Consider the following 23,159-nt stretch of genomic DNA (forward strand, 5'->3'; position numbering starts at 1 on the left):
AACAAAATAATTCCTCTAATTTTAAGGCTTACATAGGCAAAATGGGAATGGACGGCAGTAACTTCACAAGAATTCTCACTTGGGAGGATGATATAGCTTGGCCTAACGCTCTGACCATCGATTACTTCACCGATAGAATCTTTTATGCAGATGCTCATCTAGATTACATTGCATTTGCTGACTTGGAAGGTCATAATAGGCGGAAAGTTCTTTCCGGGTCTGCAGTACCTCATGTCTTTGCCATTACTGTATTCGATGACTTCATCTTCTGGACTGACTGGAACCTAAAGGCAATCAGCAGAGCAGACAAATTTTCCGGAGCTAATTTGCGAGTCCTTAGAAATACCACTCACAGACCATACGATATCCACGCGTACCACCCTCTGAGACAACTGCCTTATAACAATCCATGCATTGAGAATAATGGTGGTTGCTCTCACTTGTGTCTAATTTCACCACCCGCAAGTTCCTATCTATTAGAAGGATACGGTCAACCTGGTGTCACGTCATACAAATGCAATTGCCCGAATCAGTTTATCTTAAACAAAGATGGAAAGACATGTCGAGCTAATTGCACTGCTGGTCAGCACAGATGTGGTCCTCCGGATGAAAAATGCATTCCGTGGTATTGGATGTGAGTATGAAACAAATCTAGTAGTCTTATTTTTAAAAATTTTAATTACAACAATTAAAATTAAAATTAATTGTTAATTAACTATAGTTTCTGTTCCCAAGTAAAAAATACAAAAGAATGAAATAGATTTATAAAATTATTTTTCTATGTTTTTATGGCAAACATTTGGCAATTTAGACATATACTATTATATTTGGAAACATCATGCATTCATGAATTAATGACAAAGTTAATTATTTTAAAGGTGTGACGGTGAAAAGGATTGCAAAGATGGTTCGGATGAACCCACCAGTTGTGTAGCACGAGTGTGTCGACCTAGCGTTTTCCAGTGCGCGAATGGTAACTGTAGACCCAGTGTAGCTGTCTGTGACGGTGCTGACGACTGTGGAGATAAGAGTGATGAAGCCAACTGTAACTTAGAATGTGGCGAGTTGGAATTCAAGTGCAAATCCAATGGTCGTTGCATTCACGAGTCTTGGAAGTGCGATGGGGATGCTGATTGCAAGGATGGCAGTGACGAAGACCCCGCTATTTGTCGTAAGTCTTATTCTCCAAATGCTATTAGAACCAGTTATAACTAACTATATATATATATTACATGGAGGTCATCAAATAGTTAACACTTTTGTCTTACCATTGCAGACAATCGACCATGCGATCCAAGCACAGAATTCACTTGCAAGAATGGCAGATGTATTCAGAAAGTATGGATGTGCGATTCTGACAATGACTGTGGCGACGATAGCGACGAACCAGCCTACATGTGTCGTCAAAAAAATTGCACCACCGGTTGGCAGCGTTGTCCAGGTCATGCCAATTATCGTTGTATACCTAAATGGCTGTTCTGTGATGGCAAAGACGATTGTCGCGATGGTTCCGACGAGCTTCCCGAGAATTGTCCCAAGTGTGATCCTGAAATGGACTTCAAATGCACCAATAATAGGTGTGTGCCTAAACAATGGCTCTGCGATTTCGCTGACGATTGTGGGGATGGCAGTGATGAAGCTGAAGCCATGTGCAAGGATCGCTATAGAGAATGTTCAGAATCTGAGTTCAAATGTGACAATGGCAAGTGCATTGCCTCCAGGTGGAGATGCGATTCTGAAGACGATTGTGGCGATAACAGTGACGAGAATGGCTGTCAAGAATTCGTGTGCAAAGGAGATACATTCCAGTGTGCAAGTGGCCACTGCATCGCATCATATCTAAGATGTGATGGCACACGTGATTGTAGAGACATGAGCGACGAAATTGGCTGTCCGCCAAAGTATCCAGGAGGAAGATACTGTCCTCAAACAAGATTTCAGTGTGATAACAACCTTTGTGTCTATCTTACTGATATATGTGATGGAAGCGATGATTGTGGTGACGGTTCTGATGAAAATGCTAGCATGTGTGGTATGATTTTTATTTCCTTCGTCTTTTATATCTATGATATTTAAAGTACTCTACCTCTGAACTTCTAATAAACAATCAGGATGATATACCTTCCTAAACATAATCATAGAATTCAGTTTAATCATGTTACTTCATGTTTTACAGCAAACTTCAAATGCGATACAACTAGGAGATTCCAATGCGCCAATCATAAGTGCATCACTAAATATCAATTGTGTGATGGCATTGACAATTGTGGTGATGGTTCTGACGAGAACAATATGACCATGTGCGCATCCAGAATCCGTCCATGTGATGCCATAACAGAGTATACTTGTGCCAATAAGAAATGCATCGATCGGTCGAAGCTTTGTGACTTTGCCGACGACTGCGGAGATTCCTCTGACGAACTTGGTTGTCGTAAGTGTAAAAATTTCGTTAACATTATGTTTGTGTTATGTTATCTAAATGTTATTTTATGTTATGTTGTTTTATGTTATCTAAATTGCAAGTTTAAAAATGTTATTAATAGCAAATATTCATTTATTTCTCTCATAGATCACAATAAACCCTGTCTGGAAAGCAATAAAGGCGGCTGTTCTCATTATTGTCACAACATCACTGATGCAGGATACATCTGTGCCTGTTATCTCGGTTACATAATCGCGCAAGATGATCGGAAGCATTGTGAAGATATCGACGAATGTGCTACTGGCCAGCACCAGTGTTCTCAGCTCTGCACTAATCTAAATGGCACATATTCCTGCTCCTGCAGGCAAGGATTTGAACTGTCTGACAATCGCAGTGGCGTCTGTAAAGCTCTAGACACTGATATGATGATCCTATTTGCCAATGGTCCTGGAATTAGAGCCTACGATCCTCATAGCAAAGAGGAAATTGACGTTATTGCCAATGAAAAGAGAGTACAGGCTCTGGACTTCGATCCTAAGTCGGAGTATGTATTCTGGATCGATGGTTATGATAATTCCATTAAGAGGTCGTACATGGTGAACGCTAAAGGTGGACAGGTGAAGATTGGATACGCCCAGGATCTCAATATAAAGAGTAATTTCTTTGCTTATAATTTTACGCTGTTATATTAAGATATATTCCACTGTCAATACTTACACACTTTCAATACGTTATTTATTATTATATATATATATATATGGTACTATAGTGCTTATATTGGTATTGCGGTCATATAGATATACTATACAATCAATTTAAGATATATTATTATCTTTATTGAAGGCGAGTCAGGGCTGACAAGTTTGGCCGTAGACTGGATTTCCGGCAATCTCTACTGGACAGAAATCGATTCCTCAGGAGCAACATTATTTGGAAGAGTGATGGTCTCTAAGGCAGATGGTAGATACCGTCGAAGTTTGATAACAGTCGGTCTAGAAATACCAACCTCTATCGTAGTAGACCCAGAACTAGGTCGAGCCATTTGGGCAGACGTTGGGAGCCAGCCCAAGATCGAAATCGCTTGGATGGACGGTGATAGAAGGAAACAACTGGTTTATGATCGAATTGGACAACCTATTGCACTTACCATTGATTATTCTATGCAGCATGTTCTTTACTGGGCTGACAGCAAGCTTAACACCATTGAATCTATTGAACAGGTAGGTTCCAATTGATGCAATTTCTGTAAAGTTTTCTACTCCTTTGTATTTTTATATTTGGTCTTTGAAATATACTGAGCAAAAGAAAATCAGCAAGTCACTATTTTAAATAAAAGAAATGCAAGCTATTGTAAACATAATCATATGTAATATGGCAACGTAACGTAGTATAATACTTGCAATATTTATGTAGCATTGCAATTAAATACAGCAAAAAGTTTGGAAATTTTCAGGTGACTTAATAGTTAGGTCCGGAATATTCACTTCATTTTAAGAATTGCCACTTTTTTTCAGGATGGATCGAACAGAAAAGTTATCCTTAAAGGAGATAGCCTAAGACACCCAGTATCTTTGGATACATTTGAAAACAATCTGTATTGGGTAACCAGGAGGTCCGCTGAACTGTTCCGACAAGATAAATTTGGCAGAGGCGTACCAGAGCTCATAGTCAAGCCCCTGCCTAATTCAGGAGGAGTTAAGGTGTATCATCAACAGAAATACAACATTTCTTTAAGAAATCCCTGCCACGAGGACCAGTGTACCCATTTATGTGTCCCAATTCCTGGTGGATATCGCTGTCTGTGCTCAGACAGTATTGGTCCATTGCAACAAAGAGAGACGATGCGGTCCAACGAACGTCATTGTGACGCGACTAATGAAAGACCACTTCCTGCACCAAGAATCTGCCTTTGCAGAAACGGTGGAGTATGCCAGGAAGTCGAAGACAAGTTGCAGTGCGATTGTCCAAATCTCTTCCATGGAGAGTTCTGTGAAATTATGTTAGGGGCTAGGTCGAGCAATGCTACTGCAGCCATCGTTATACCCATTGTTGTTTCTGTCTTGCTCCTCCTTGGAGCTGCGGCTGTTATTATGGTGCTGAAGAAACGACCATTGTAAGTTCTTTTATTCCAAAGTTTCTATCTTTAAAGTCTCTTATTGTAATTCATAATCCATCCCATGCACAAATTATTCCAACATCATTGGTAATTTTTACAGCGGTAAACCTGGAGGTCTTGGCAGTTTAACTGGTGCTCAGAGTGTATCCTTCAGGCAAGGAAGCAATGTTGAATTTGGCGTACCTGCTCACGAAAGAATGGTAAATACAATTTTTCATATTGCACATATATTTCAAAAATGATATAACTCAAATAGATTTTGAAATTATTTGAAAACTGGAAACAATAGCCAAATCTTTTTGTAATAATTCTTAGCACTTAAAATCCCTCTTTGATAGCTTCGATGTTCTTCTGGCATAAGACTGAATTATTTTGGATTATGAAACTTTTGAAAATGTCTTTCACATCTCCATAATTATTGAGTAATTTGTCTTAATAAAAAATCTTATTTATTGGATAGGAACCTCTGGATGTGGAGTACAACCTTGGTGACGTAAGTAACAAGAACAGGGATTTTAGTAACCCCATGTACGACGCGGTGAACACAGAAACAGGCGCTACAAATGGTACCGGCGCTAGTAGTATGTACGAATTGCCAGCTGAGATGAAACCATCTAGCATCCAGCACAAGGATCCACCACAATTGCACCTGAAGAGGAGAGAGCTCGACCCAACACCCATCGACTCGGGGAAAGATACACAACAGTTGGTTGAGGAAGATAAATCCGAGTGTTAGATAGTTTAACTCTTTGGTGCAGTGACGTAGTTAGAAATTTCAGGTGATTTGGAAAGCAAACAGACTCATTTGAATAACGTAATGGGAAGATAGAATCGATCTAGAGATTTTTAGGAAATTTGACAAATGTTTGTATGATGTGGCGTATCGATCTATTCACAAATTTGTTGCAATTGTTATTTGTTAGATTTATATAAACACGTCATCGGTTTATTTTGAAGTTTAAGACTAGTAATAACTAATAATTCTTTTCAAAAATCTAAACAGAGTTCCGAACTGTATTATTGGTATAGGGTTTACTTTTTCAAACTATCTATTAATCTTCACCAGGTGCACATATCATATACATTTATCTTTAACGAAGGCAATTTCTAATGGAGCACAAGACTGAGTATGTACAACACGACTTTTTGCAATGTATATCACTGTAAAATTCTGGAACGGAATGCGATTAAATTACTTGTATCGAACTATAGGGTACTGAACTTATAGCTTATTTACAGTAAAGTTCAAAGAGAAAAAGAAGTGCATCTGACTACGCCACTGCTTCTATATAGGAATGCTCTCGTATCTGTGGCACTTCTGTCTCAAAAACTTTGTCTATCTATAAACGAAAATACATTAAAACAGATAAAAATAAAAAATAAGTTGCACGAATCTTCTATAACATAATGAAAAAAAAAAAGAATTATGTTTTAGCATTTTATGTATTGAGATTGAAGTGCAACGGGTAACGAGTTTGTGTCCTCTTAGGTGCGATTTGTAAGTCTTGTAAATACGATTATCGCAGAATATTAATATCACGTTGTCCATGTACCATAACGAAAGCAAAACATTCCATATTTTTTCTTCGAAGACAACTCGAGGTGAATTATAACGGGCGCTTAAGGGACTGTACGTTAAAAAAAGAAGACAGGCCTCGACGAGCGTGTCATTTCACAAAATATGCGTTTTCTTCGTAATGATAGGAGAGACGAATCTGTTATGAAAAAAAAGAGAGAAAAAGTTTTCTCTTTTTCAGCTTTCTCGGCCGCATGTAAGCGTTGTTATATGCGTTTGTACATTTTTCTAGACTATGCGCGGGGAACGTCAGTGTACAGTTTTTCTTCCGTAGCAACTGTGATCGTAAAAATTACAAATTAGGCCCGAGTATGCGAGGTGATCATTTAAATGTACAAAGCGTACCCGTTTTCTGTTGTGCGTCACCGAACATGAGTGAGAGAGAAATCTTGTATCATTTTGTTTCTTCCTTTTTTGAAAGATTTATTATTTGGTACAGTAGAATCTCGATTATAGAAAAAATCGAAAGTATTTTGTAAGATTTGTAATTTCAGAATCTCCAGTTTTGTTGTTGTATATTGCGTATCAAATTATAGAGACTGTTAAATCTACATCTTAGTCAGTGACTTTTTCTTCACCAACATTCATCTACCAATTAACAAAATTTTTTTGTTATCAACGTTAAGATTAGTTATGTTTTTTTTTTTGCAAATTATAACAGAACAGATTTTTCTTTCATAAATTTACCAGTTTATCATTAGTTTTAAATGAAGAAGTGAAAGTTAAATAATGCAAAATTAGTTGGTTAGGTTAGAAAGTTCTACGATCTGACTAGTTAATCAAGTTTCTACTGTACGATCATTATGTTTTTTTTCTCTCTTTTTTTAAAGTAATGTAAAACGAACGTTGTACATATGTTTTACAGATCAACGAAGAAAATGAGCGGCACTGACCTTCTTTACAGATTATACATAAAACTATATATAAATAAAGAAATCTATATATATAAATATAAATATTATATATATAAATATTATATATATAAATATATATGTATGTATATGTATGTATGTGCGTATGGGTAAATTAATGCGCATCATCATCAGAAATCGACTTTGTCTCCTGGGCGGGGCTCCAGAATGTTTTAATTATTATTTTTAACTGTATCAGTATTTTCTGTATTTTTGTATCGACCCGACGAAATACGATGATTGTTAATATATATATATATGTATGTATATATATATATTGTTCGAGCAATTAAACAGGTACCGTCCAAGAATAAACATTGAATTATACCACTGTGCATTCCTTTTATCTATAGGTAGGTTTCATTAAAACGATAAGATAGGGAGCAATAAAGAATAATGTTCTTTATAATGAAAACAATATAATATATTTCATGTTTCAGATAATTTAATAAAAGTACAAAAACTAATATTAATCTTAATCTAATTATGAAATTAATATATAATTAAGAAAAAGATAATAGTATCTTTGCTACAAAAGATACAATAATTAAAGTATACAAAAATATAAAATACTTTTAGTTTAAAAAATACAGTAATTTGTGAGCGTATCATTTATTTTTCTAAAGTAAAAAAGACATTAGTCACAATTTTGTATTTAATTGAAATGGAATCAATTTATGCGGCTCTGAAACGCAACATAAAAAGATCGAGTACATTATTTTCTATAATTATATTATGTATCAGTCTTTACTACCTAAAGTATAATTTATCCAATAAAAAATCACAATTAAAGAAATTTGTTCTGTTAATCGATATATGAGATATTTTTAAATGATTTCGCATTCATAATAAATATAATACATTCTTCTATATTCTCATATTTACATTGCATTTATAATCGTAAAAGTAATATTTGTAAGTGAATAATAGGTACGATTTTGGGGGAAGCAAAAATTCTTTGCATTTGTTGGATTTAATCTACGTTCACCACAGTACTCTGAAGGATGGATGACGTTCACTGCTCAGTAACTTTATCGACAGTATATAAATCCCTGTAGGTGGAGATTAAGAATTCACTTACAGCAACCCCTGTTTGTCGTAAAAGGTGACTAAAAGAAGAAGGGGGGAGGATTGTGCAAGGACGTTTAGTAGAAATCCGCACCCCACTATCATATAAATAAATCTCGATACTCATATATCAAAGCTTAAAGAAGACCGTCCGAAAATTGAGTCATGACTAGTTATAAAAAATCGACATGGACTGACAAGAAAGTTATCATTCTATCCATGCGTAACATGTTATGAATGTCTTAGACAGAGACAGAGACAATTTACTTATCTCTATCTATCTGCCTCGAATTTTGTTGCTTTCCTACAACTAGTCACGACTCAATTTTTGGACGGTTTTCCCTAGCGAGTGTCGAGACCTGTTTATATGATCATCATATCTCGCATTCCTTTTTCCTTCAGGAAGTAAAATTTTAATTCCAAACAAAAAAGTAACTAGGAAATGAAATTAAGTACTTTAATTATTACAAATCACAGTAAACAATCATAAAGAAATTTGAGGTTACTTCAAAATTTAGAAATTTTATGATCTGCGGTAATAAATGGAATGTTTTAATTACCAAGAATTCCATTAAGCAATTATCACGAATTTAAGGTTATTCCAAAATTCCAAAACCTATGCTCAAAATTTCATTAACAAAAATATAAAATAATGATTTACGCAAATTATTCCACCTTCGTTGCAGTCTGTTCATCATATTGGACCGAAGGTACCATGGGTGGCTTGAACCCGTATTCCATCTTGGACTGCCTGAAGTTTCCAGTGTTACCAATTTCCTGCCTCGTTCTTCTCAACGTTGTCTGAACATCCGGTGCTGAGTACAGAGACTTGGATTGTATTGTAGTGGCAGTTTTCCTTGGTACTGGACCTACGTATTCGTCCTTAACCTTGTCCTTCTCCGACGTCCTTCCATAAGCCACTAAATTACCATTAGTTACTGAATAAGTCATCGAATGAGGATGTTGAACGCTATATGACGCAAATTTTTTCGGCAATGAATGTATCAATGGTTGCCTAGCATGAGGACGATTCAAGGCCAAATACCCTTGTCCATAAAACTGATTTGTTGAATTATAGTAACTTTGCTCATTATCAGTTCCATAAATTGGCTCCACTGGTGTCTGGAAATTCTGCCTTACCGATTGCTGATAATTACCATCAGGCTGAATATTATAAATTGGGGCTGATTTTATATGTTTACTATTCTCCAAGGGATATGGTCTACCTTTCTCGATTTCTATCGAGTACGGTCTAGGTAGGAGCACAGGCTTCTCAACGACCTTCTCCACAGACACTGGTACTGGTACAGATTTCTCTACCACCTTCTCCACCGGAATTGAAACCGGTTGAGAAACCCTAAAGTGAATTGGTAAAGGTATGATGAACCTCTGGATGGCGAATGGTACTTTCTTCTCAATCACCTTCTCCACGTGGACAGGATATGGGATCCGTATCTGCTTCTCTACTACCCTGTCTATCGGTATGTGTACAGGGAACGGTTGGGGAATCGTTATCTGCTTCTCTATCACTTTCTCCACTGGGTATGGCACCTTTTTTTCAATCACATCCACCGTCTGAGGCACATGGATGTTTTTCTCCACGGAATACGGCTGTGACATCGACATCAAGAGCCTCAATTCAGTCGGTGGTTCGCTGGTAACTTTGCTCAGCAGAATCTGAGGCACTTCTTGAGTCACTTGCAGGTTCTCTAAATTAGTCAAACCTGAAAGACTCTCTATTCCCCTTGATGGTTGTGCAACAGCAGAGGCTGACCCCTTTGGCAACTCATAGTTACTCAATTTAATTTTTGCTTCAGGAATTCCTTGCACTCTAGAGTGTGTTACCTGATCATATTGAACGCTGTCTACTTGCCCCGTAACCCCGAAAATGGGTTTGACCTCTGCTGGACGAGGCAAAACCACGGTCTGATCAACCTGACCACTTCCTGCTGAATAAATAACGTCATTCTCATTCACATTATATTCATAACGACTATGTTCTTGGTTGTGAATACTTTCGTCCAAGATCTCGTTGCTCCTGTATATATTAATTTGACTTTGTCTCTGATCCTTCGATTGATTCCTTCCTGGCTTTCTATAGTCTTCCTGTGCATGCTGCTTTAATAATGGCAGCTGCTGGGAGCTAGGAATGAACTCCACAGGGTAGTGGATCTCCTGAATGGGGGCTGTATGGAATATTTCCACTGATTTTTGGATCTCAACTGACTGAACTGGCGAGTTTGTGGCTATCACCTCAGAAATTTGCTCTTGTTGCGATACCTGATCACTGTCGGAGCTCAAGTTCCTAGAAACTGGGGCGTCGCTTTGAACCAAGCTCTGAGTATCAATCTTGGTAACTTCTGGTGTCTCAGATTTGTCCTGAGGATATAGTTTTGTCAATGTGATTTGGTCATTGACTAAATTTATATCTTGCCCAGCGTTCATCAAGGCGACACCAACCTGCAGAGGATTTAGGATGACAGGCGGTGCCGCCAAATACCCATCTTCTGAAACTTTTGATTTTACTGATTCCGTTACAGTTGTGGTTAGCTTTGAAACCTCGTTTTTATCAGTATAATCAGGTGTGGTAGTGTAGGAGTATTTCTTCTGTCGTGGAAAGTCTGGAACTACTATTGGTCCAGAAAATTTGCCTAAAGAAACTGATGCTATGGGAGCAGAAGTTGATGAAGAAGCATCCTTAATTATGGATGAACTGTTAGCACGATCTCCGTCAGTTTCCTTCTGCTTCAAGGTTCTCTGAGACTCTGTGCTCTTCGTCGGAGAGGAAGGAAGTCGTTCCTTCGAGGACGTATTTAGATTACTGTTTGAAGTATTCAATTTTTTGGATACGTAAGGACGAGCACTCTTTCTATATTGTTTTCTTTGATCCTCGGAAAATGATAAAGCATCGAAAGGTTGTTTTATTCTGAATCGTCTGTGACTCTCGTTACTTCTTGGTCTGGATGAGGATGAGCTGCGTACTCGTTGTCCAAATTCGCCTATACTTTCAATATCTAGATTTTCTTCTGGAATAGATTGATCTATGTCACTGGTGTTACTTTCTTGAGAGAAATATTTGCTAGTTGTGTTTGATTCTTGTAGAACTATTTCTTGAGATGGAATGTATTCCACTGTGACTGTCTCGTTAAACGCATTTTGACTGGTCCTCCCTAATCTCGTATTGGTATCGAGCGATTCCTTTAATATGTCTTCTGAAGAGCTTTTTGCTTTCAAAGATAGCACATATGGTTGAACTAATTGTTTAGAAAATTGCTGTTGGGATTCGTTCTGGAAAGATGTATATTATTATATTATTAAATATGTACAAAGTATATTGAGAATATATACATATATAAATTAATATTATTATTTGAAATAATGAAACACTAGGGAATAAATGATCAATGTTAAAGTTGTTATCAATATTATTGATATCATCGAAATTAGAATTTCGATAAAAGTACAAATTTCAGTAAAATCACTAAACATTCAACTCTAAAACCAAGAATACCAAAATAATGAACAAAGGAAATTAAATAAAAAAAAAATTAATCATATCTAGTAGTAAATATAATTTTCCAATATTCAAGTAAGTGTTACAAATAAGTTAGATATTTTTACTGAAAGAACCGGCGTGCATTCACGTGGTGTATGATTGTTTACGCAAAAATAAACGCCAATGCACCTGGACAGCGTAATAATCGCTCCTGCAGACGTTTCCTTTTACGCTCGAGAGAAAGCGCATGTCAGAGGATTATTCGAGAATAGAAATGCGCGTGGAACTTGCAATATATATGAATTCCTGATGTTATAAATTATCTATATAAAGAGATGACGGTAACCTCGACTAACGTAATTTTTCACACGTTTTTATTATTCGTCTACACGATTTCAATGACGCAAATATTCGATACGATTAGTCAGCGCTTCATGTAGCATCGAAGGCGAATTATATACTTTCCATCAATCAGGAAGGGAAAGCGAGGAAATCCTTCTATTCCTTTAGTTCGCTTAAAAACTAATCGATTAGTTATAAATATAGTCGTTTAAACCAGTTAGACTATTTTAACACATTAATAAATCAACAAAATTTACTATTTTCACTAACAAATGTGATTAATGCAAGCTTTTGCTTGTAAATAAAGATAAATATTTTTTTGTGTTTTGCTTAAAGTTTAAAATAATAATAGATTAGTCTTTCAAAAATAGTTTTGAAATATAATTCAGGTTTTTATAAATTTTTATATTTCTATGACCATAATTAAAAAGAAAATGAAATTTAAATAAAAATTTGCCCTATCTACCAGGTATTATAATAATGTATGGATATTTCATATATTTTTGAGAAAAATAAATTTTTAGTGTTACATCTAGCGTCAGGCGATAAAGTCTAATAATATTTCCAAAGTCAAATGATTTTCAGTCGTCCAATTTGTGTAGGATCTTGTATCCAAAAATAAATTAACGTGTACCTACCACTTGATGAATTTCCTCTTTCTCATTATGAAATTTCACAGTCAGCGTTTCTTCCTCTTCTTTAATAGCTTTGGCAATTTCAGAGGAATTGAAGATTCTCTCATGTTGATTTGTAAATTGTTGTTCGATATTTTCAGTTTCTTCTTGTTTCTGGCTATTGAGTAGATCTTGATCATAGGCATGTTCAAAGAGTTTCTATAAATAAAAAAAATGTTATTAATAAATCATCAACCATCAAATGATCTATTAATTGACATTCCAATAATTGATCCTATACTACTACAGTATTATAATTCATAAAGCTGGAAATCCATCGATAATAGAAATTTCTGTAAAATAACGTTTTTAACTGTGTTTAGTTTCTTCCAGTTGGTTTGTTTGATACCATTTTCAAATTCTCCATTGATCGATATTCGAATAATCAATTACTCCATTAATCAACGCTTTATTGTATTGTCATTCAGGATAAACACTTGAAGAAGATAATAAAGAACCTTTTGAAATAATGTTTCCAATAGCGTTCAGATTTTTATGGTTCGTTTTCCTGTTGTTAAAAAAAGAATCACAGAAGGTACCGGTGTTTCAATAAGAGAAGCAATGCTCCGCGTTGTATAGACAGGCTGTACCAGTCATCAAGGCACGAGCCAGTGGGCGAGGCCGAGCGTCTGACCCAATTTGTTCCAAGTAGAAGTAGAAAACAGATCATGAAGAAGCTCTAGAAATGAAACTCACGACTCCCCGAGTGGGCAAACGAGAGTAGAAAATCGTCAAGTGGATGATTTTGGTAAAAATAAATAATAATTGGTGAAACTCGGTCGACTAATTGATAATTAATTCATTTTACTGTTGGTTACTACTTTTTACTGCTAATAGAATGTGTCCAATGATTTCAAAATAAATACTTTCATCAATAAAATTGCTAAATTTGGATGCTTGTGAAATTGATAATTAATTATGATTTTTGGAGTCCTTCGAGTATATTATAAAGGATTCAGAAGAAATAAAAATAAGTTGTCTTTTACAGGCTATGTATCTATCTATAGGAATTCCCTGTAGAATCATTGATAGAAACAAGATTCTATTTTAATAAGCCCAATGTTTCTTTAGAAACTTTTATCAAAAGAACAGAAAGGTACTCAGAGAAAATTACGTAATTCTTTTGAAGAATTCATTTCTCTACTACAAACAGCTTTTTATGGATTGATAGAAAAGCAAAGAAAAAGAAGAAGAAATTTATGAAGAATATATTAAAATATAAAATAAACAAGAAATATTATAACTAAGAATCCTCTAAAGAATTCTTAGAAAACCAAAGGTTCCATTTTCAATAAATCTAATGTGTCTTTAAAACATCGACTCATAGGAAACTATAAGATTTTTTTGAAGAATTAGTGAAACTTTTTGTTTATATACTATGGACTGTCAAAGACAACCATAGGAGGTGCAGATCAGATTAATGGGGATATAAGATACAAATTTTGCTTAAGTAGAGTATCATCGAGCAAGAGGAGGTTGAAAATAACGCAGCTGGCCAGGCGAGATGAGAGAAAGGTGGACGTTACGGTACCAACTACCGGTCTCCCTTTCTCCAGTACCATTCGAGCGAGAAGAAAGGCGAAACAGGAAAAGATGCGCGCTGCATTCTTGCAGCTCGCGCAAAAGAAAAACCAGTGAGAGTCGCGCACCGGCTCTGAATCTTATTAAAAGCTAACTATTTTGGCTAGTCTCACATTAGAATGCACCTCCAATAAATTATAGGACCCAGCTTCCTTTTTGTCATCATATCTCCTTTCTGCACTCTATTACTCATTTATTATCGAATAATCTAAAATATAATATGTAATTGGTTAGTATAGTATTTTTACTTCACTCCTTGTTTAATAAAGTTTGGTAAAATTTTATAATGTTAAACGTTACGATATAGGATGCTCTATATACTATACCATATAAAATCGAGCTGGACAGATTTAATTGGCTTGAAATTGAAATTAATGGTTTTTACTCTTCAGATTATATTTTTTCAAATTTTTAAGGTTCTGGACAATGTAGTTAAGAAGTATAATTAGTAATTACAAATACAATAGTCTAAAGTATAATGCTTGTTAAATAGTAAAAGAATGTTCCCCTGTGATTCTTCCCTAATCACATTTAGAATAAATGTATGATCCACCAAAATTACTAGGATAACCCATATAATATAACAATATTTAACTTGTTCAGAATAGTTGGTATATTCTGATGAATTCTTTAGAGAACTCGTCCGATAATTGCTGGAAATAACCACTGGAGAAATTCGCGACATGGCTTGGGAACTGTTTGAGGTTTTTCCCTCTAAAAGGAGAATCCCCGAATGGAGTCGACAATATCTTCACTTGTTCTGGATCTTTCAGAATATTGGAAATAATCGGTGAACGATGTTTTACAAGATGAAATCAGCATCGGTAAAAGAGAAATCACTAGATAAGACAGTAAAGAAAGATTGTCTTCTTATTTGCATGTTTTGTGCTGACTAAAATCATTCTCTCCAGTGAAAAAAGAAAAATGTTTTACTATTCCAACTTATAACTCAGAGAAGATAAATAATAGATTCCCTTTCATTTGGGATTGAGGAATGAGAGGTAAGCATTTTTTAATTAGAGAGGCTGTTATTATGGTGCAGCAACATGTACAGAATTGTCCTGCACTCTGTAACATTCTTTCAAGACACACGACCGACAAAGGGCAGCACTTTCACATTCTATGGCTCGTTGAAAAAAATGCAGAACTGGTGGAATGGTCAATGTCTTTGTCAAGGTCTACGTAACTAGTGTATCGGCTTTAAGATCTTTAACTTCTTATGGAAGCTAGTTCTAGTAAAAATTAATCATTACATCGTTAATGAAATATTTCTCCAGGAATTGTATCGCTAGGCAAAGAATCATTCAGAATCAATTTATATCCTAGTAAAAAGTTTCTTATAGTTTTCGCTGCCCAGAGGATAATTTCTTTTTAAATTAGACGATTAATAAAAAATGTAATTATGGCGCTACCGATAGAACATTTCTTCAAGAATTAGATCATAGGGAAGAGTTACTTTCTGAGTCGAATGACGACGGAAAGATTACTTTGGACATTAAATCACCAGTGAACAAATTCCTGAAACAAAAAACGGAGTTGTTTAAATTGGAGCAGAGAAGGTGTAAACAAATTTGCAGAAAGATTTGTTACCTCGTGTGGGAGGAGGAGAAGAGAAAGAGAAAGGGAACGACCGGGATCGTTTACGTCGAATTTTTGACAGTAGGTGGGTCAACCCTGAACCAGCTTTCATCTGAAAGTGCGTGGAGAAAGTATTCGCAGTTTTTGTATGAGGAAATTCCTTCATGTGTGTGTATATCCTCCAGAATAACCACTATATCGTATTTCTTGTAAATAACTGCTTGTTTACCTTAGAGTCCTAAAATTTTGTAAAACCACTAATTTATATAAGTATCCATCGCGTTTATTAAATACTAACTATACTTTTTAAATTTTCAGAAGAAATAACGAAAATAAAATACTGATATAGAAAAGTGGAAGAGATTTTCTCCGAGATATTACTAAGAATATAGTTTGCATTTCGCTCCGACTGTAATCGATGCAACGATTAATTACGATTTCTAGTAATTAACTGAGTAACGTTCCTTTCCTTATGAATCGGGTTGCGAACCCTAATTACAGGAGATTGCGTTTCACGTCGGGCAGAAGCTACTGCAGGTGACCTACAGAAGAGAAAGTAGAATAACTATGAAATAATGCTGCCCTTATCTCGGAAATTCAGTATATGCCGATAATTCAAAGTATGTATATTCGTGAGTATGAGCGAAATAATCTCTAACAGAAATAGAAATTTCTAGAAAATCTAAATTACGATACGAAGATTAAATTCTGATAACTATATGAGTACTCTATAAACTATAAAAATTTGAAACGTGTAATATCAGAAAATTATAATAATAAAATGATTGTGATTCACAATGCGTGATTCACAGAATATCATTCATGGATTATGCAAATTAAGAATGGAAATTATAACATCGCACGGCATTTATAAATAAATAAATACCAGCAGGTCGCGATTGATTTATTACAATCTTGACATAAAAATCTGTACAAGCATAAAGGCATATACCTTCTTTAACAAAATTGAAAATAGACTCGACCACTTCATACTTGTTCCTGATAAGCGAACAAGAAACAAGCATTCTAGTCGTTTCTCGAAGCGTGTAATGACACGTTGGTCGCGGGTAAACGTTTCTGGGTAGAAGCACAGGGGGAAAGTGTAAGCTATACTTTGTTAGATGGACTTGTCGGAAGAGAATGAGACGCGAGTGAAATGACCTAGGCAGCATGCGAAGGTTAAGGACGACTTTCACCTAAAACTTGCGGATGAAGGTTAGCTGGAAGGCCATTCGACTGGACAACCAATAAGCAAACAAATAAAGACTATTTGAAATGTTGCTAAGATGAAATCTATAAGACTTGAATATTTCTATTTGTCCACAAGACTATTTTGTTCTTTCCATTAAAAATAGCAAATCATTATTTTGTATATACGATTTAGAATGCAATGGTACAAGCGAAACGTAGGTGAAATAATGGTTACGTGCAAATTATATTTAAAAAATAAAGTGAGGTTAGGTGATGTACCGCTACCCTTGTTTGACGATGTTTTATCTATAATTATCGAGTATTAGCTCGTGCTTGATCAACTCGTAATTCTGAAACTCTTTATGTATAGCAATTTGTTCAATTCTGCCTAGCGAATCAATCTAAATTTGGTTCCCGTCCCATTCGAAGTAATCCCCTCCTGCATCGATTGACTTACAAAATTCATTTGAGGTACAAGAAAGTTAACCTGATCGTTATATCATTGCAGTAAGGGATTATTTTGAAGGAGACAGAAACCAAATTTAGATTGGTTTATCGATAAATTTTTTATAAACTCAAAGATTAATTCTGTTCGATATAAATTTTGGAAAGATACATAAATGTACATATACACGATACATACGATACACACGATACAAATGATACATAATGTATAATAAGAAATATCGAGCGATTCTGTACATGAAAATTAATTGAAAAACCCATCAAGATACATAGTTGTAGAAGTATGTTCAAGGCGTCATCGAGACAGTACACGAAGTAGCACTCGAATGACGCCCGCAAGTAGATCGAGGTTAAAGATTTCTATGCCCGAAGGTTAAGGATGTCCCCGGATAGTGTCTATTGGTCCGCGGGGGTTACACGTGAAAGGTTCTTCTTCTGATTTACGTAAGGCAACGAAACTTGTTCTGTATTGTTTGTCCCGCGTCGAAAGTAACTTCCGCTCTGAGTTGGGTTCACTGTTGCATTCTCAAGGACAAGCGAATAGAGCTCCTCCGACTTGTGGTTAGATTAAGAACCTTAGGTTAGGTTATGGAAACAGTACTAAGTGATTGCGAGGATGATATATATATTAATAACGAACAATGCTAACTTCCTTTTGTAGCAACCATTGTGCTTTTCTTCTGTCTAATAGTTTCCTGAATTTATAGAATTTGAATTAGGTTATGGAAATATTAATAATAGATTCTCTGAAAGGTGTATTTATAGTCCTCTTCGTTGAAAGATATTACAGAGAGGCTAGTAGAAACACATATATTTTCTTTGCTTAACAGCTTCGTCAATTTATGGAACTTGATTTAGGTTAAGAAAACACTAATAGTGAATTTTTTAAAAGATACTTAATAATCTTTATTTTCTTCGATAAAAAATATAGAGAATTTAATATAAGATTAGTGTATCTTTCGTTTGCTTAAGTAAAGAATATATAGTGATAAAAAAAAATTGACTTTTTAAAAAATACCCAGAAAACCCTGAACCAATCTTTGCTATAATCCTCAAGATAATTAATATATCTAATGATCCTTTATCACCTTTCAACCAATTATTCTACTTGTGAATACCGATATTCATAAAATGAAATTGTTCGCAATTGTTTCCTTATGATCAATGTGATGTCATAAAATCGATCACTGGTTCATCAAAATACTATTAGAGGGAATGATATGCTATACATTAACGTCATAGCAAAGCGACAGGAAGTCAAAACTTTCTAATCAACGTGGAAAGACAAGGATTATTAAAGGGGGATGGAAAATAAGTGGTTTGGTGAATTCCTCGAAGCAGACGTGCTAATACGACCTCGACACACCGTTTCTCCGCTATACCGATTGAGATTTCTCTCTTGGATTGCATATAGCTGTTATCTAATCTGAACTTTTTTATTAGTCAGAAGAATCCCGCTTTCTTGTAACAAATACCATTAATTTAATGGAAATTCGCAATAAATAACGAAAAAGATTATTTAAAATGACTAAAAATTATATATACTATCATTATAGTAGAAATATTAAAAGGAAATTTATCTAATAATTTCCTTTTAGTTAATGTCCTTTGGTTTAAAAGTTAAAAGATATACATAGAAAAATTGTGTGGCAGATTTAGAAAAGAGAGAAATATAGAAATCTTCACCAACTAATTTGGAAGTTTAGAAGAGTGGAATGCAAATGGATCTGCAAACAGTAATCGGAGCTGGGAAAATGAAATCACTTGAGAAAAGATTTGCAAATCGTCGGCGTATTATGATACAGGAAAGTTCTTCGCGTTTACCTTTTCGTTGCTCCAGTTTCCATGGGAATCGGATTCCAATGTCGCTGTCACGGTTGTTATCCATATAACCGCAGCCACCTGTAAGAAGAAACAATTTGTTTCATCAATTTCTTCTTTCTCCTCTGCTACATTCACAATAAAAGAATACTACTACTATACTAAAACTAAAAAAGGATACAATAATATAAAAATAAATACTAATGAGTAGATTGGGGTTTTTTGTGGAAACTCGTATTTTTATAAACCTAATTAAACACATAGGGACTATTATGCCTATGGGATATAATACTTTGGATATTTTAAATTTCATCCGAATATATAAAACTCCGCAATCTACTAATAAGTAATGATAATACAAGAGGATCGGCAAGGTAATAAAAGTATGATAAACTTTATACTCTTAAATCATAGAGACTTATCCTTTTTTATCTTAATAAGGAAAAAAAAAGATAAAATACTAGAAATGGAGAATTTGCAAAGCATTAAATATATAGAATTTTGCAACCATTAAATTCTATTTCTCCCCATACTTCTATAAAATATAAGCAAAATTATAGTCAGCCAATTTCCTGTTTCCATTAAATTCATCGATTTCGCACTTAATGGCAAAGATTATCATAATCATCAGCGTTTTCTGGGCTTCCTGACGTCGAGCAATATTTTTACTAGACACAAAAATAATTAGTTTTTAATTATTTAATGAAGATGGCTTTGTCATTGGGAAGAATTGTGTCAGTCACAATGCATAACGTGAAGATAATATTACTTCTCTGGTAACAATGATAAAATTATTTATATGTATTCTATATATAACTTATTAACATAGTAAACACGTTAGTATCGTTATTTCAAGTTTACTTTCGATTCTTCATTGAAGATTTAATTACTTTCTAAGTGTTGCACATACATTAACTATAAATAGTTCTAGTTAACTATAAATAGTCGTAATGGGTTTAAAAATTTCATGAGCAGATATTAAATCAAATTTCTGAATAAATAAGAAAACATTTACTCGGAAACTTAACTAATTGTATTGTAAAAAGTCTTACTTTCATTTGTTTTTCAATAACAGAATTCAAGAAATTTACTTAAAATAATTTGCAATAAGTTACGAGGAAATGTTAAATTAAATTTGCGAATATAGAAACTTTTTAAATAAATAACATAAGTATATAAATATTAAATTTCTTAATTTTAATTTTCATTAACAAGTTCCGATTATACTGTACCATCTGTGTTCTTACAATTTTACTATAGTCCTTTCCCAAAATTCACTCAACAATTTTACTAAATAGCATTTTATCCTCAAACAAATTTTCAAAGTTGAAAATGTTAATTGAAACACACGTAGAGAGAATAGAAGTTCATAAATGCTCGATCTTTTAATTTTAACTTCCATTTAAAAATTCTCACTCTGTTATACTATTTGTATTTTCGCAATTTTTATGATTTCTTCGATATTCGTTCGGCATTCTTGCTAAAAATATATTCGCTATCTTTTACACAAGAGAAATCAAAAGAGTTAAATGAAAAAAGTGACACTTACGAAATAAAGGAGATTCATGTCTTTTGTGTGTCGATTAGCGAGTCGTTGAACAGTAGTTCCTGCGCGTACTGCCCTCCCTAGACTTCCAGGATGTTCTTCTCTATTCTCTTATACGGCTGCCAATCCTCTGGAACCTCGATCCGATGCACGCACTCCGGAAAGAAATAGTGTACTACTTCGCCCCGACGCGATACACTTGACTTAACTGGTAGCTCCAGTTATCCCCACGCATCAAAGGAGTTCGAAGAGAGCTACGGTCACCTTTAAAGATCTCTTGACCAGCATCGGATACACACACTGGTCGACATCGATATTCCGTTCTGTAGAACACGATTTAACCAGGAAATAAAATAAAAATGGTTATTACTGTTATTACTAAACTGCAGATTTTTATGCAAACTCATATTTTTATAAACATAACCGTAGGGAATGAAATTTAAATAGAAACTCGTTTCGTCTACCAGATATCATAATAAATTATTAAACTCCATTTTGGATATTTACATATTACATGCATTCCGTGCATTTTTACGCCCCTCAATTTCCCATAAGTGCATAAAGATCCACAGTTTAATTACTACGCTCTGCGACGAAATATTAGGACAATCTTGAATTTTTAAAGATGATGACGTGTACGAAGATCGTATGCATAGGTGTACAAAGAACGTCCTTCTTTTCGTAACTTGCGAAAAAGCGGCAACTGTTCAAGTTATCTTCTAGAAATGATATTTGTTTATGTGAAAAACAGGCAGGATAAAGTGGTAGGACATGCTTAATATATGGGACAAATGATTCACAAGAAAGCACAGGAACAAATTTAAACATTTGTAATCTACTTGTTAAATACGGTCAAATAAAATATGATTACATACCGTATAGTCACTTGAAATGTCGTTATTCGGACGATGGTATGCGACTGCTTTACAAGACTACCGTCAGAGGTAGAAATGTCTCATATGTAACTACATTTAATTTTGTTGGCGATTCGCGCGCGAAATGCTGTGGAGGGAGGAAAAATTATCGAATGAAAGGTCGAGAAAGTGACATTGATGGAACCAGCAAATTCCTCGTGATTCTGCGATTTTCCTTTCTTCTTGTTACCAGTTATGATTGCAATTAATAGCCGAGTTCTTGACCAAGCGTTAAAAACACACAGAAGAAACGGAAAGTTTGCCATTCTCTCGTTCCACTGAACTCACTACATTATTCGTGTGAAAATATTCTAAAAATAAAATAACAAATTATTAAATGAAAAAAATCTGGAAACTCTTTGAAAACATTTAAAATTCAAAGTATAGTAAGTGTATTTGTAAATTCTCTATCAATTATAGTAATATAAATTACATTATAACTACTAGTATATAATAGTTAGTAATTACACTAACTACTAAATTATATTAACTAGAAATGAAACATTTCGCAATACAAGTAGCTGAATTTACGAATAAAAGACCCTACCAACATATATTTTATATACATAACCTAGCAATGAAATTTTGTAACATTTTATTTCCATAAAAATAACCTTTCTATAGAATGTACTAATATATGTATAATTTGTATCTAATCCTAACTGAAAGCAAACATAATAGTCACATGAAATGATTGGACTAAATTAACGGAGCATATCTTGCAAGGGAACCGAGCTGGAATAAATTTTTTCTTTTTTTTTTTAACTGTTTCGCCCAACGACGTATGATACTTTTTTCTACAGTTTATCACTGAGTAGGCAATAAATAGTCTTGCCTTAGTTATTCGATTCCACTGCTTACTTTCGACTACCTTTCACCAGTTCGTGTGTATTCCTATTCGTCTCGTTAAAACAAACAGAAACTGCGTTCAGTAGCATTCATCGTCAATATACACTTTCAACATTTTTACGAAACCTATAATACAAAAGAGAATAGAGAGAATAGGATTCTGAGAGAGAGAATAGTAAAATGTTATAATTTGATCTTTCCCCGTTGATGTTTGAAAAATTACATAACGAATTTTTTGTATACCAGTTATAACAGTAAAATGTACTATTATGAGATAAGATTAACATAGAACTAGTTCTGACATTGTGTTGCATGTATATTAATTGGTACTCCTAAAACTAGAATCGATTTTCAAATTCGATCGGTACTCATCATTAACATATTTTATAAATCGAACTATAATTTTGTGATACATTACTTTTGTGATACTTATAGTACCATCAGTAAACTACAATCTACTTAACTACAATCGTTCGATTTTAGGTAATTAAAAATTGCAGATTTCCGAGTTTAAATTCGTGTTCACTAATTCATAGTTTTTAAAATTATGAAGTATCATCCTTAACGATCTAAATATACATCCTTTTTTTCCCCTTTTTCCCTCTTTAT

At 34.4% G+C, this 23,159-nt stretch overlaps 2 protein-coding genes across 5 annotated transcripts in view; one reads left to right on the forward strand and one right to left on the reverse strand.

The window, feature by feature from the left end:
* LOC126925302 (low-density lipoprotein receptor-related protein 2) overlaps nt 1-6,665 on the forward strand; it is a 38,144-nt gene extending 31,479 nt beyond the window's left edge. Inside the window, exons 10-18 of the mRNA XM_050740683.1 lie at nt 27-634; nt 879-1,171; nt 1,277-2,032; nt 2,177-2,431; nt 2,570-3,076; nt 3,266-3,642; nt 3,937-4,535; nt 4,639-4,738; nt 4,999-6,665. Coding sequence (XP_050596640.1) covers nt 27-634; nt 879-1,171; nt 1,277-2,032; nt 2,177-2,431; nt 2,570-3,076; nt 3,266-3,642; nt 3,937-4,535; nt 4,639-4,738; nt 4,999-5,274 — 3,771 coding nt within the window. The 3' untranslated portion in view covers nt 5,275-6,665. The remainder of the gene's footprint in view (nt 1-26; nt 635-878; nt 1,172-1,276; nt 2,033-2,176; nt 2,432-2,569; nt 3,077-3,265; nt 3,643-3,936; nt 4,536-4,638; nt 4,739-4,998) is intronic.
* Nucleotides 6,666-8,536: 1,871 nt separating this feature from the next.
* Nucleotides 8,537-22,979, reverse strand: LOC126925304 (uncharacterized). 4 transcript variants are annotated; one of them, XM_050740696.1, is made up of 7 exons: nt 22,563-22,979; nt 21,663-22,012; nt 21,295-21,506; nt 20,791-21,110; nt 19,245-19,322; nt 12,570-12,764; nt 8,537-11,381 (listed from the first exon to the last, which is right to left on the reverse strand). In XM_050740696.1, exons 4-7 carry the CDS (start codon nt 20,806-20,808, stop codon nt 8,760-8,762), a joined length of 2,913 nt encoding a protein of 970 aa, XP_050596653.1. In that variant the 5' UTR covers nt 20,809-21,110; nt 21,295-21,506; nt 21,663-22,012; nt 22,563-22,979; the 3' UTR covers nt 8,537-8,759. The 4 variants fall into 4 exon arrangements, with proteins under 4 accessions (XP_050596653.1, XP_050596652.1, XP_050596654.1 ...); XM_050740695.1 differs by lacking the exon at nt 21,295-21,506; XM_050740697.1 differs by lacking the exons at nt 21,663-22,012; nt 22,563-22,979 and having other exon boundaries at nt 21,295-21,642.
* Nucleotides 22,980-23,159: the final 180 nt, after the last annotated feature.

This window comes from Bombus affinis, chromosome 16, assembly GCF_024516045.1.
Source record: "Bombus affinis isolate iyBomAffi1 chromosome 16, iyBomAffi1.2, whole genome shotgun sequence".
Classification (NCBI taxonomy): domain Eukaryota; kingdom Metazoa; phylum Arthropoda; class Insecta; order Hymenoptera; family Apidae; genus Bombus; species Bombus affinis.

Excerpts from the sequence above, each read along its gene's own strand:
- LOC126925304 (XM_050740695.1), bottom strand. Across the intron at positions 12,765-19,244 it reads GAAACTGGAGCAACGAAAAG|AAACTCTTTGAACATGCCTA; the intron begins GTAAACGCGAAG and ends TTTTATTTATAG. Across the intron at positions 11,382-12,569 it reads AAGAGGAAATTCATCAAGTG|AACGAATCCCAACAGCAATT; the intron begins GTAGGTACACGT and ends ACATCTTTCCAG.